Source organism: Dromiciops gliroides, chromosome 1 (genome assembly GCF_019393635.1).
Source record: "Dromiciops gliroides isolate mDroGli1 chromosome 1, mDroGli1.pri, whole genome shotgun sequence".
NCBI classification, from domain to species: Eukaryota; Metazoa; Chordata; class Mammalia; order Microbiotheria; family Microbiotheriidae; genus Dromiciops; species Dromiciops gliroides.
Window position 1 is genome coordinate 47,589,199 of NC_057861.1, and position 14,357 is coordinate 47,603,555.

At 47.3% G+C, this 14,357-nt stretch overlaps 1 protein-coding gene across 1 annotated transcript in view; it reads left to right on the plus strand.

The window, feature by feature from the left end:
- Positions 1–14,357, plus strand: part of FBN3 (fibrillin 3) — a 116,555-nt gene that overhangs the window by 93,481 nt on the left and 8,717 nt on the right. Inside the window, exons 50-60 of the mRNA XM_043990366.1 lie at positions 1,036–1,188; positions 1,988–2,053; positions 3,343–3,468; positions 5,491–5,610; positions 5,973–6,095; positions 6,961–7,092; positions 8,319–8,444; positions 9,111–9,317; positions 10,234–10,359; positions 12,168–12,290; positions 13,012–13,128. Coding sequence (XP_043846301.1) covers positions 1,036–1,188; positions 1,988–2,053; positions 3,343–3,468; positions 5,491–5,610; positions 5,973–6,095; positions 6,961–7,092; positions 8,319–8,444; positions 9,111–9,317; positions 10,234–10,359; positions 12,168–12,290; positions 13,012–13,128 — 1,419 coding nt within the window. The remainder of the gene's footprint in view (positions 1–1,035; positions 1,189–1,987; positions 2,054–3,342; positions 3,469–5,490; positions 5,611–5,972; positions 6,096–6,960; positions 7,093–8,318; positions 8,445–9,110; positions 9,318–10,233; positions 10,360–12,167; positions 12,291–13,011; positions 13,129–14,357) is intronic.

The window sequence follows — 14,357 nt, forward strand, 5'->3', positions numbered from 1 at the left end:
CAGGGACCTGACAAAGAGCCAGAGCCTTATCAGAAGATACAAAGAAGGGGGTGGGGCACTCTGTCTCCCTCCCTTATTTGGCTCTACAGAAGGAAGTGACAAGCCAAAGAACTGTTCTGTTTGTCATCATTTCACTCACACTCATTGAAATGAGTCTCATCTAATCAGGCTATCCTTGAAAGTAGAGCTTCCTTCCCCACTTGGCCTGAGAAGTTGTCTGCATGTTATCAGGTTTCCTGGAATTCTAAGTAAGACTTCTAGTCTTTGCAGGCAAATCCTATCCCTTCTGCTAGAAAATTTCTATTTTAAGGAGGTGGTGGTAGGGGCTCTCTTGGTGGGGAGAGATTTTTTGTTCAGGGTAGGAAGTTGAGACTTTTCTCAGGAAGAATTCTCTTTGTTCTTGGAGAGAGAGGACTTTCTATGAGAGATGCTTTTCCATAATGGGGGAGGGGGGAGTGGCAGGAATTGTCTCTGGGAATGCTCCTCTCCATGGGAGGGACTTCTGTCTCAGAGGTAGAGAAAGGGCCCTTCTATGAATGTCTGTTAAATGGCACTGGGGGCTGGCGGCGGCGGAGGTGGGTCATGGAGATCAGGTTCCTTTTCAAGGTAGATAGGCCTTGTCTTAGAGAAGAGCTCTGTTGGAGAGGGGCTACTTCTTTATGGGAGGTTTCTTTCCATAGTATAGGAAGACTTTTCTATGGTAAACGTCCTTTCTCTCTGGTAGGGTGTGGTATCTTCTCTGTTGGGCAGGGAGGGGTATCTTCTTGAACTTCTATTATAGGGACTTTTATCTTGGAACCTACAAACTTTAAAAAAAAATTATTATTATATATAATATAATTGGTTTCCTTTGTAATCCTGTATATTTTATTTTATGCATTTAAAAACTATTCTGATAAGGGATCCATACACTTCAGCAGACTCCCATAGCATTCCAGGACACAAAACAGTTAAGAATCCCTGCTTAAGTGGGTCCACATCCCATTCCCATCTCACCCACGTCCCTGGGGTGATGTCATGACTTCTATCCCACAGACACTCGTCAGAGTTTTTGCTTCACTCGCTTTGAGAATGGGAGGTGTTCAGTCCCCAAAGCCTTCAACACTACCAAGGCCCGATGCTGTTGCAGTAAGATGCCTGGGGAAGGATGGGGGGACCCCTGCGAACTATGTCCCCAGGAGGGCAGTGGTGAGTAGCCCCTCTTGACTCCTGTGAGTTGGAGATACAGCTGAGCTGGAAGGGAGCCAAAAGAGGGAGTGGAGGAAGCAGGAGGTGCTACTTTCTGACACCAGATCTTTACCTCAGATATTAATGTATAGGGAAGGTAAAGGGAGGGGAGGGTGCTATCTAAGAACAGATGGAAATTCCTTAGAACATAGAGGGTCAGAGCTAAGAAGGCACTTAGGACACAGGATGTCAGGGCTGGGAAAGTGCTTAGAATATATTATGTCATAATGGCACACGTATAACCTAACCTATATCTGATTGCTTACCATTTCAGGGAAGGGGGAGAGGAAGGAGAGAAAGAGGGATAAAATTTGGAGTTCATAACTTTTTTTAATGTTAAAAATTTATGGGGGCAACTCAGGAGGACCTGAGTTTAAATCTGACCTCAGACACTTGACACTTACTAGCTGTGTGACCCTGGGCAAGTCACTTAACCCTCATTGCCCTGCCCCCCCCAAAAAAGAATATTTTAACATGTAACTAGGGAAAAAATAAAATAACATATTTTTTAAAGAATATATAATGTAAGAGACCCCTGAGAGCTGGGAAGGTCCTCAGAACAGAATATCAGACTTGGAGAGTTCTTTGAACTTAGAACCAGGGCCCATTTCTGAGTCCAGCTCAGCCTTTGGATTCTAGAGAGGGATCTGAGGAATATCTGAGAAACTCCCAGACTTTCCCTGGTGCCCCTCAGGCTTGTTAGGACATTTGGCCCACAGGGTTGGGATCTTCACAGTCTCTATTGTCCCTTGTCCCCCAGGTGCCTTCCAAGAACTATGCCCCTTTGGCCATGGGGCTGTACCTGGCCCAGATGACTCACGGGAAGGTAAGTATTGTCTTCATTCCTGAATAGTTTTTGGTATCGCTGCTTCATGAGCGCAGAGGCAACACCATGCATGGAGAAGAACCCTTGGCTAGGAATCAGAGCCCCAGGGTCTAGTCCTGATTCTTCCGTGAACTTTAGCAAGGGCCTTCTCTTCTCTGTGTCTCAATTTCCCATTCTGCAAAATGAAAGGATTTGATTCAATGGTCTCTGATAAGACCATATATATATGAGAGTTCTATGCCGTCTATGGCCCCTCCAGCCCAAACACTGTGATTTTGGTGGTGGTATTGCCAAGTCTGGTCCTTTAGACAAATGCCCAAAGCTTTTGCCCCTTAGCTTTTTTTTTTCTATTTTTTTTTTTTTTGGTGAGGCAATTGGGGTTAAGTGACTCTTGCCCAGGGTCACACAGCTAGTAAGTGTCAAGTGTCTGAGGACAGATTTGAACTCAGGTTCTCCTGACTCCAGGGCCAGTGCTCTATCCACTGTGCTACCTAGCTGCCCCTGCCTCTTAGCTTTTAAACAGAGACTTCACCTCTCTGGGCACAGGCAGAGCCAGTGATGGGGACCTGCTCAGCACTTGTGAGGCAGCTGCCTCTATCCGCTAAGGCTCTGGGCTCAGAAGTTGCATTTGCAGGATGGACCTCCTCATCCCCTACGGTGTTGGGTAGCCAACACTCTCACTGCTGTCCTGGCTATGACTGGCAAGGGTGCTGCTGCTCTCTGTCAGGCATGTCTCACCTTTGTTTCTTGGAAGAAGAGCTCCCCAGAGGAACCTTGTTGGGTCCTGTAGAGATAATTGGCACTGGAGGTACCCAGAATATATGTCTTGGCCAAGGAGGACAACCAGAGACTGATAGCCTAGGACAATGGTGTCTCACAGACTCATCTATCAGCAGCTCCACCCTTACCCATCTGGGGAGGGAAAAGAGTGGGATAGGGAGGCTCCAGCCCCTCACATTGGCAATTTAGTCATACTGTTGACCCCATAATCCTTGTGTTAGTCTCTTAGATTTGGGCAGTTCAGCTAAGAGAACCAAGTTCTGAGCCCATACACACCTGGAACTTATTCTGTTCTTCTCAGAGCCTGCCCTGTGTCACTTCATCAAGTTCTAAGGCCACATCTAGGGCAGAACAAGGTGTTGGTGGATATGTCTCTACCTTTGCTAGACCCAGCTGTTACCCTGGAATCTGGCCTCCTTGACCGTACATACGTACCCTGGATCCCTTAATGTGCAGTAGAGCAGAGTGTGATCTTCATTGTCTCCTCTTCTATCCTCCTGTCTCTACAGATGTGAATGAGTGCTCAGAGAACCCTGGCATCTGTGTGAATGGGGTCTGCATCAACACAGATGGCTCTTTTCGATGCGAGTGTCCTTTTGGCTACAGCCTGGATTACACTGGTGTCAACTGTGTAGGTTAGTGTCTCTAAGCTCCCTGTCTCTGGTACTGTACCCTCAGAACTGGGATCCTTAGTTTCTCACTATATATATGTGTGTATATGTGTGTGTGTATGTATGTATGTATATGTGTGTATATATGTGTGTGTGTATTTGTATATTTATATATATTTATGTATATTTTTACATATAGGTAGGTAGATAGGTGGGTAGGTGGTTGGGTAGAGGTATGATAGATAGACAGATGATAGATAGATGGAGCATTTATTAAGTATTTGCTAGAGATCCAAATAAAAGAGAACAAGATAATATCTACTCTCAAAGAGCTTTTATTCTACTAGGAGAACACAATACATAAAGGGGAGCTGGAAACTGTGAGTGAAGGGGAAATCTGGGAAAAGGGTACCAGCATGGGTTCAAAGTTTGGTAAAGAGCTGGAGAAATAGTGTTAGTGACAGCAAAGTGAGCATGTCTGGGGCCCCTTGTGAAATATTCACCTTGGATAGGGATTTCTCAATCAAAAGAACAAGCCCCAAGGTGGAGGTGACTCCAGGTGGGCAACGATTCTGGTGAGAGGTGGAGCAGTCCCCATAATAGATTGGGGGAGTACCTACTAAACATATGAAAGAAGCATCTTTTCACATAAAAATAACCTGAGGGTCTTACTGGAAGACAAGCTCAATATGAGCTAGCAGTACTTTCTGCAGTTGCCCCTGCCCCCCACCAAAAGTTAGCCCCATTTTAGGATTCATTAATGAGATATAATGTTCAGAATGAGGAAAGTGATAGTACCACAGTCCTCTGCCCTGGTCATAACTTGCTGAACCTTATTTTCATCACATAAAATGAGGTTATTGGACCAGGCGATTTCTCTGGCTCTAAAGTCCTATGCTTCATTGACCACACCTACCGTGTTGAGTTCAATTCAAGGAGCAAATTTAGGAAAGACATTGATAAACTGGAGCCAGTCCAGAGAAGGATTAAGAGACCATGTTATATGAGGTTCAGTTGAAGAAATTGGGCACATTATCCTGAAGAACAGAAGACAAGGGAGCATGAGAGAATGTATGAGGAAAAGCCTGTGGAATTCATCTGAAAAGTTAAATGGGATAGTTTGGAGAAGAGAAAGACTAGAGGCAGGGAAACCAACTAAAAGGTTAATGCAAAAAAAAACAGGAAAAACCTGAGGAGAGCCTGAACTGGGGCCATATGAGTGGAGAGAAGGGAGTAGGTGTGAAAGATGTCATGGAAGTAGAAAAGATAGGATGTGGCACCTGATTAGAAAAAGGAGGTGAGGGAAGGTAAAGAGGCAAGGTTTTGAACCTGAGTGACTGGAAAGATGGAAGGAAAGATTTGGAACAGACCGAGTGGAGTGGTGCACTGCTGAGGGAATAAGGGACAAATGAAAGGGTTGCTTTACAGCAGTGAATTCTTAACTGATATAAGATTATATCAGCATGTGGTGGGCACAACCAGGATGTTTGCATGACTTCTGTTATTATTGCTTAGCTGTATTTGAGAAGGAGCAAAAAGAGGCAGATGGGGGCAGGGGTTAAAAGCAAGGGTGGTGGTGGTTTGAGAAGGGATGAGTGGTGATAGGACAAGAGGACAAGGGATTGATAATTAGAAGACAACATCAAATTAAACTGATTAATTATTTATTAGCATTAAGATTTTGATGGGAAGAGAGTGAGGCCAAAGCAAAGGTGATAGAGTGGGAAAACTGGGAAGGGTAGAGAGGTTATAGTGGGAGGGGTGAGAAGCGCTCCCTCTAAAAATTGAAGGAGTTGTCGAGATGACTCCTAAGATTGGTTCTAGCTTTAAAATTCCAGACTTTTAGGAGATCCCTTATCTATCCTCCCTTGCCTCATGGATTGGGTACAGGGTCAAGGGCTTCCCAAATCCCCCTAAATCAGGTTCAGAAGGGCCTGCAGGAAGCCCACATGCCCACCTCACCCAATTCCATAGCAGTAAGAGGGAGGTCTGTTAGGCAGTCTGAATAACTCTGTACATCAGCTAATGCATTCTTCTCAATCATAGACATGGACGAGTGCTCAGTTGGAAATCCTTGTGGGAATGGAGTATGTGCCAATGTCGTGGGAGGCTTTGAGTGCACGTGTGATGAGGGCTTTGAGCCAGGCCCCATGATGACCTGCGAAGGTGAGAACTGCACCCGGAGGATATGGGGGTGGGGGAGGGAGGGTCAGCCTGAAAGGATCTGAAGGGCATCCTCAGAGAGGGCAGGCATGTATTCGCCGCCCATCGTGGAAAGGCTCAGTGACCCGGGAGCTAGGAAACCTGAGTTCCAGCACTGACTCATGGGGCCCTGGGTGAGTTGTTGAGCTTCAATCTCTCCACTGGGATAAGGAGGGGTTTGGACTCAATGACCTTTCTGGTATTCTGAGATTCCTTGGAGACTGGGCAGGCCAGCTCAGTCCCTGGAAGTGCTTGCATTGGTCTGGCCTTCAAGCTACCTCCTCCCCAGCCTCCCCTTGGCCTCCCCATAATGTCTGTCCCCACAGACATTAATGAATGCTCCCTGAACCCCCTGCTCTGTGCCTTCCGCTGCATCAACACCAAGGGCTCCTATGAATGTACCTGCCCCTCGGGCTACGTGCTGAGAGAGGACAGAGTCATGTGTAAAGGTTAGTTTTAGAGCCCGAGAGCTATAGGGGGCTGGATGGGAGGTGAGGGGGCTGGATGGGAGGTGAGGAGGCTGTAAAGGTGAGGAGGCTGGATGGGAGGTGAGTGGGCTGGAAGGGAGGTGAGGAGGCTGTAAGGGAAGTGAGGAGGCTGGATGGGAGGTGAGTGGGCTGGAAGGGAGGTGAGGAGGCTGTAAGGGAAAGGAGACTAGATTGTAAGTTGGAAGGTTAAATGGGAGATGTGGAGGTTAGTTGGGAAATGAGGATGCTAAGTGGGAAAGAAGCTAGATGAGAGGCAGGGAGTCTGAATGGGAAATGAGGTTATAGTGGGGTAGGCTAGGTGGGAGAAAAGGAGGTTGTATGAGAGACAAGGAGGACAGATGGAAGATGAGGAGGCTTCAGGTAAAAGAGGCTGAATGAGAGGTGGATGAGGAAGTTGGGAGGTGATCAGTGGGAGGCTACAAATGAAGAAGACACAATGAGGGTTGGGAGACTGCCGGTGAACAGGATATTTAATGGGAAGAGATGCGACGTTTGCTTGGACCATTCACACAGCTGTTACTTTAGTCCCTCAGTGCAGACTTGAATGAGAGATTCTTAGGGGGCAGCTTGGCCAGGACTTTCTGGAGTTGTTTGCTAGTGAGAGGAGAGAGGTATACCTGCTGGGTCAGACAGACAGAGGAGAGCTTCAGGAATCCCAGGGGCTCAAACAGCCCCTAAGAGAGAACTCCATCCTATGAAGAGTCAGGACTTGAGCCGGGACTGGCCAGCATTATCATGTGATGGATGGATACACCTAAGGGGGGTGAGGGCAGGCAGGAGAAGGCTGGTGGGGTGAAGTTCCATCCATCCCTGTGATTGACTGCAGATCTGGACGAGTGTGCTGAGGGACTGCATGACTGCCCTGCCCGGGGGATGCTTTGCAAGAATTTGATAGGCACCTTCACCTGCATCTGTCCTCCTGGCTTACAGCCCCGGGCCCATGGTGAAGGCTGCACAGGTAAGAGCCAGAGCCTCCGACACCTCATGGTACACCATCTGTCTTCCCATCCTTGTCCCCAGTCCCATTTCCCCCAGATCCCTCTCTCCCCATTTCTTTGCCCCACAACCCCTGGTCCCATCTGCCCCTATCTCAGACCTTGTCTTTAGCCTAGGGCCCCTGCACAGGTAAGGGCCAGAGTTCCACTCCCCTCCTTGGACTTCAGCTCTGCTCCTTTTTGATCTCCCATTATTGTGCTCTATCCTTGTTCCTTAAGTCTGTTCCCCATCTCTGTCCCATTCCTGTCCCTCTAACTTTATCTCCCCATTTGTCTATTCCCCTCATCCCCTCATCCTATCTGTCCCCATCTCTGTCCCAGTCTCATCTTGTAGCCCTGCCCTTCTTTGCTCTCTTGCCTATCTCTGTCCCCACCCTTTCTGCCAACCCACCCCAGAACAGTGCCTGACCCATAGTAGGTGCTTGATAAATGCTAGGCGGTTGATTGTTTGACTGAGCTTTGGGAGTCATGAGAAATAGAAATAAAGAGGACAAAGGGCTGAGGACTGGAAACGGGACAGAGAAATGAGGGACAAAAAAGGATGGGATCTGGTGCCACTCTAACAGACATTTGTCATCAGTCCTCCACCATCTCTTCAAGGAAAGCAGTTCAGACCCTTAACCTTTCCACAAAGAACTGATCTATCATCTGGATACGCACAATACCAGCAGAATTCATTATCTCTGGGTGTGGTACACCCCTCTCCTAGACTGTGAGCTCCATGAGAGCAAGAGAACAGGTCTCATCTAATTTCCCCAAGCACCTAGCACCCCTCTCCTAGCCCAGAAAGGCAACATTAAGAGATGGGTGTGACCCATACATAGATAACTAATATCTGCCAGCATCGCACATGTCCGAATGCTAGGAGCCAGATTCCCTGTGGAAAGGTAAAGTGTCTGGACTCCTTCCCCTAGAGAAGAGATGGTCACCATCTTCCAATGCAGGACAAGTTTCTTTGAAGAGGACACTGAGCAGTTGGTCTCCATGTCTATGGAAGACAGAGAACCAGAGAAGATGGGGCTCATTAAAGCAGGGTACAAGGAAGAACCCCCTGACCCTAGCAGACAGCCAAGGGAGGGCACAGGGACTGAGAGAGGAGCTGTCTGTCTGTCTGTCCTAAAGGCAGATGGAAGACTCTAAGGAGATCAGGGATGGAACCAACCTGGGTTGGTATCTTCTCCTCCCTCAGATGAGAATGAATGCCGAACCCAACCTGGCCTCTGCTCCAATGGCCGCTGTGTGAACACAGTGGGCAGCTACCACTGCGACTGCAATGAAGGCTTCCAAGCTAGCCCCACAGGCACTGAGTGCCTAGGTAGGTGCCTCTAGATGCTCCTCCCTTCCCCACCAGGGACATGGAGCTCTTCAAGGTTACCAGCTTCCCCCAACTCAACCTCTCCCCCAAGAATGTCTCCACTTCTCCCTCTCTGTGTTCCCTGAAAGGCAGCCATGGTCCTAGAAGAAGCTCTGGACTTAGAGAGTCAGAGAACCTGAGTTCAAGTCCCCACCTCTGACACTTACCAGCTGTCACTTACCACCTCACCCTGGACAAATCACTTAGTCTCCCTGGGCATCACTTTTTTCATCTGTAAAATGAATATGCTAATAATACCTATACTATTATCCCCATAGTAAGGGCAGTTTGTTGTAACAGAAAGAAAACTGGCCTTGGGGTTGGTAAAACGTCATTTCAAGGCTTGGCTCTGACCCATACTAGTCCTGTGACTGTGGCCATATTACCCCTCATAACACAAGTCAGAGACAACTTGCCAATCTTTATCAGTGAAGGGAGTTTTCACACTGGGACTTCCCTTTGTAGATGAAATCAGAGGCCCAGAGCCTCTCCCTTCAAAATATTACTACTGCCTATTTGAAACTATTTGGGGGAAAGTTTCTTGTAAAACAAAGCACTTCAGAAATGTCAGTTGTTATTGTCCATTTCTCATGGATTCCCTTTGATTCTTCCTCCCCACCCCACCAGACACCCGCCAAGGTTCCTGCTTCACCGAGGTATTACAGACCACATGTCAACTGTCCTCCACCAACCACAACCCGGTCACCAAAGCCGAGTGTTGCTGCGATGGGGGCCGAGGCTGGGGCTCCCTCTGCGAGCTCTGCCCCCTCCCTGGCACTGCCCAGCACAGGAAGATGTGCCCGCACGGTCCTGGCTACACCACCGATGGCAGAGGTTAGGTGCCTCCTAACACCAATCCCCAGAACTCTGAGTTTTCCGCTCTCTGAGTTTCGGTTTCCCCTTCAGTAAAAAGAGATAATCATGCTTGCACTGCTTACCTCCTGCTTAGAAGAAAGCACTTTGGAGATCACAAAGTATTATCCAGAGGGTTATAACTGTTCTTGCCCTGGGGATGTATCAATGCTCACCTATAGTCTCTTATTCAGGCAGCAGATTTATGAGAACAAGTTCAACCAGCGGCGATACCCATGCAGAAATAGATCCTCAGAGAACTCCGGAAGGGCTGATTATAGGCCCATTCAGAAAACCATTTTAGCTGTTCATCATTGCTGAGAACGGCCTTCCCTTTCTTTTTTGTTAAAGACGTGACAAATCAATTGATTGATGAATCCTTAGGGTGCCTTTAATATCAGATAAATTCAAATGGGACTGAGGAATCAGGGCAGTTTCTACCCTCTGGATGGTATTGGAATCTGGTCTTCTTTCAGTTTGGGGAATCAGCCCCAGGGGAAAAGTCCTGTTAGTGTGTCTTAGGGATGGGGAAATCTCTGGGGAGACATCACTTGTCTATCAGTGGCCGTGGCCTTTGTTGAGACACAGTATGGATTAGTGGAGAGGGCATTGGACTTGGAGTCGGGAAGACCCGAGTTCTAATCACTCTGCAAATAGGAGTTATCATTTATCAGAGAATAAGCTAGGAACACAGGTCAGTCAGAAAGAGCCATTGTGGGGATTTACTTAGAAATTCAGCCCCAGCTTCTACAGGCCAGTTCTTTGCCATGGAGCCACAGTAAGAAGGCGACTGTGGGGGGATTCTTTCCATGCCTGGAATTTCATGCCAGGAGCCCCAGGGGACTGTGGGAGCCACGGGACAGCAGGTGGGTTGGACTGAGTCTCCTCTTCCTTGCAGACATTGACGAGTGCAAAGTTCTCTCCAATCTCTGTCAAAACGGTCAGTGCATCAACACCATTGGCTCTTTCCGCTGCCACTGTGAGACTGGGTACACACCCGATATTGCGGGCACAGCCTGTGTGGGTAAGTCCCAGCCCAGTGGGCTCCATCCCCAGCTAACCAGTCCAGGATAGGAATCCTGGAAAATGAGAACAAGGCCAGAACACGGTGTAGAGGGAAGAGCGCCACATTCAGAATCAGGAGAGGCCAAAATCAAACCTTGTCTTAACACTTACCAACTGGGCAGATGACTAATTTCCCTGAGCCTCACTATGCTCATCCATAAAATGGAGATGATAACATTTATACTCCTTGTCTCCCAGGATTGTTGTAGGGAAAGCATGTGTGTGCATGTATGTGTATGTATATGTATATTCAATGTATGTATATCTGTGTATTTACATTTATTTAAGTTTATCTGCGTGTTTATATTTTTGTTTTTTAATTGTATGTATGTCTGTGTATATATGTATGTGTGTGTGTACATATGTATGTAGTAAAGTGCCATAGAAATGGGGATTATTATTAGACATCTGACCAACTGTAGCACCACAGGTCAAGACCCTAGTTTACAGGGCTAATGTCATGAGGGATGGAGAATCCTTCCATCCATGAGACTAGGATAGCTGGGTAGACAGGAGCCTAGTTTTTGGTTGGAGTCTCAAGAATGAACTAAATGAACTCTAAAGACCTTTGGGGTGCCTGAGTTCTACTCCTATGTGATCATGCTAGGTTCCTGGTATCTTCAGCCTCATTCTACTAGCTTCCTTCATTCATTCATACATTCATTCCTTCATTCATTCACACATTCATTCTTTCATTCATTACACATTCCTTCCTTCATTCCCTCATACATTCATTCATTCCTTTATTCTTTCACACATTCATTCATACATTCCTTCCTTCATTCATTCACGCATTCATTCATAGATTCTTTTACACATTCATTCAAACATTCATTCCTTCATTCATTCACACATTCATTCCTTCATACATTCATTCCTTCATACATTCCTTCACACATTCGTTCATAAATTCATTCCTTCATTCATTCACACATTCATTCATATATCCATTTATTGGAGGCAGCTAGGTGGCACAGTGGATAGAGCACCAGCCCTGGAGTCAGGAGTACCTGAGTTCAAATCCAGCCTCAAACACTTAACACTTACTAGCTGTGTGACCCTGGGCAAGTCACTTAACCCCAATTGCCTCACTAAAAAAAAACCAAAACATATATCCATTTATTCAACAAGTGCCTAATCTGATATGTGTCGTGCCAAGTTTATCTCAAACATAGTCCCTGACTTCATGGAACTCACAGTTTAGTAAGATATCCCAGATAAAACACCATGCCAGATGACTCCAATATACACCATTCCATGATAAACATGTCAGAGAGCTACAGGCAAAGTACTAAGTAAAATATGAGAGGAGGAAAGGTTATTGCTTACCAGGGGAGGTCAGGGATGACTTCCTGGAGGAGGCGACATTTAAATTAGGCTTTAAGGGATGCATAGGATTTTAGCAGGGAAAGACGAAGGGCACTCTGGGCATAGGAAATAGAGGTAGTGAGAGAGTTTGGGGGATATTTGGGGGACAAGAGGATAATCTAGCCTGACCAGAGCATGGAGGGCAGAACATAAGACTGGAAAGGGAGGTATATACCAGGCTATCATGGGAGGGCTTTAAATGCCAGGCTGAGGAGTCTGGGCTTGGGAGGGGCCAGAGATTTCTGAATGGGGGAATCACAGAAGGGCCTAGGGAAGAGGAATTGGCTGGGATTGAAGCAGAGGCAGCATGCATTGGGAGGCCTGTGGGCTGGGGGAATTCTTCCTGGCTCCTGAGTGGTCTGATTTCTCCATCCCTCCTCCACCCCCACCCCCATCCAGATGTGGACGAGTGTGAACAGTCTCCAAAGCCTTGTAACTTCCTATGCAAAAACACAGAGGGCAGCTACAAATGCTCCTGCCCCCGGGGTTACCTCCTCCAAGGAAATGGCAAGACCTGTAAAGGTGACTGAACCTTCTTTCCCCTGACCAGGACAGCTGGAGGGCCTGGACCTGGGGAGAGGGAAAGGGGAGGACAAGGGTGATTAGACATAAGAATCATTTGTCCATCTCCAACTTCCTGGGAAGCTCCTAGGCCCTGTTCCTTGTGGGGCACCATGGGACACTTTGGGGGGTCAAAGGAGGAGGATTTAGGTGCCCACTGCTGCCCAGGTTTGTTCTTTGGCTGCCCCCACCCCCTCACCTAGGCCTGGGAAATGAGAGTGACCCACACGTGGCCCCCATTGGGCACCCAAACCACTGCCTTGTGATCTCCTAGGGCCGCCATTTTGATCCAAGCTCTATCCTCTGTCTAGCATTCTTTAGACATGTCTGAGGATAGTAACTGGGAGCAGAGGCCAGGCAACATAGGACTGGGATCACTCACTGATGTTTGGTGTAATGGAAGGGTAGGGAGGTGGGAAGTGGTGTGGCAAGAGCCTTGAATTTGAACTCAGAAAACCTGGGTTTAGAACCCAGGCTCTGACACCAGCCATGTGAGCCTGAGCCAAGTCTCTTTCCCATCCCTCAGTTTCCTGGTCTATAAAAGGAGAAGGTTGAATTCTTTTCCCTCTAAAATCTGTGCCAGCCCTAGACCTCCGATGAGCATGTTTACGTAAAATAGGGTATGTTTGTCTAGCACTTTGAGGTTTCCAGTGGTTATTCTCATTATCACGATTATCATTAGATCTTGACGAATGTGCCACCAAGCAACACAACTGTCAATTCCTCTGCGTCAACACCGTTGGGAGCTTCACCTGCAAGTGCCCTCCTGGCTTCACACAGCATCACCACTCTTGCCTCGGTGAGTCACCCACCACCCTGGATGGAAGTGAAATTCACTGCCCCAGTACCCTCTGGGCCTGGTTCCCCCTCAGAACTTTATCACCCAAGCTAGTCAAGCCCAGCTGACCAATCTCATTCGATCAGCACACATTTATGAAGTGCCTACTCCATGCCAATTATAGCACTGGGAATTGTGCTGCAAAGTTAGAAAATAAAACTGTCCTTGCCCTCAGAGGGCTTGCATTCTGTTGGGGAACAATGTGTGTGCACATATAAGGACATACCAGATGTGTCCAAAGAAAGTACAAGCTATAGAGGTGGCCTTAGAGTCAGCTAGTTCAAGACCTATATGATTCTGGATGAGACCTTGTATGTCAGTGTGCCCAGGCAACCTCCAAAGACTCCCAGTGTCAGAGAAGAAGCTCATCTGCATGTGCCTTGTGTTGGACTTTGGGAGTACGAAGTTAGAAAGATGACATGGTTCTTGCCCTCAAAGAGTTTACCGTCTACTAGGGAAACTGTGGCTTACATGCTTATAAATATAATGCAAAGTAGGCTATCATAGAGATAAAGGCAAGATGCAGACTAAGAGCTCTGGGAAAGTGAAAGCATTTTCAGCTAGAGGGGAAGTCAAGGAAGGTTTCATGGAGGAGATAACTACTGAACTAGGTCTTGGAGGATGAAAATATTTTCACCAGAGCAGAGAGGAGGAGGGAGTTAATTCCAGGCTTGGGGAGCACAGGTGGGATATGACTGGATGAGAGCAGAAAACAAAGAGTAGTTCAGTTTGACCAGGATAGAGACACCATGAAAGGGAGTAGTATGAGATAGAACTGAAGGGTAAGTCGAACCCAGATTGTGGTGGGGCTTTGAATGATAGATTATAGAGTCTGTATTTTATCCTAGTGATAATAGGAAGCCAGTGAAGGTTTTTGAGGAGTGGAATGACATGGTGAGATCTGGTCATTAGGAAGATGAATTTGACAACTATGTGAAGGATGGGTTTGGAAATGTTCTACTAGTCAAGATGAGAGGGGACAAGGCCATGGTCTAGGTTGGTGGCTAAGTGAGTCAAGAGGAGGACATGGATGCAAGAGATTTGGTTGAGGCAGAGCCAACCATGAGGGCATGGATGGCAACAGACCCTGAACATCATTATATCTAGCTCCTCAGGCCAGAGGTACAAGGTGGTGGAGGTTGGGTCTGGGAATGGTCCTGGAGCTCTCAGGGAGGGGGCAATTACTGTTT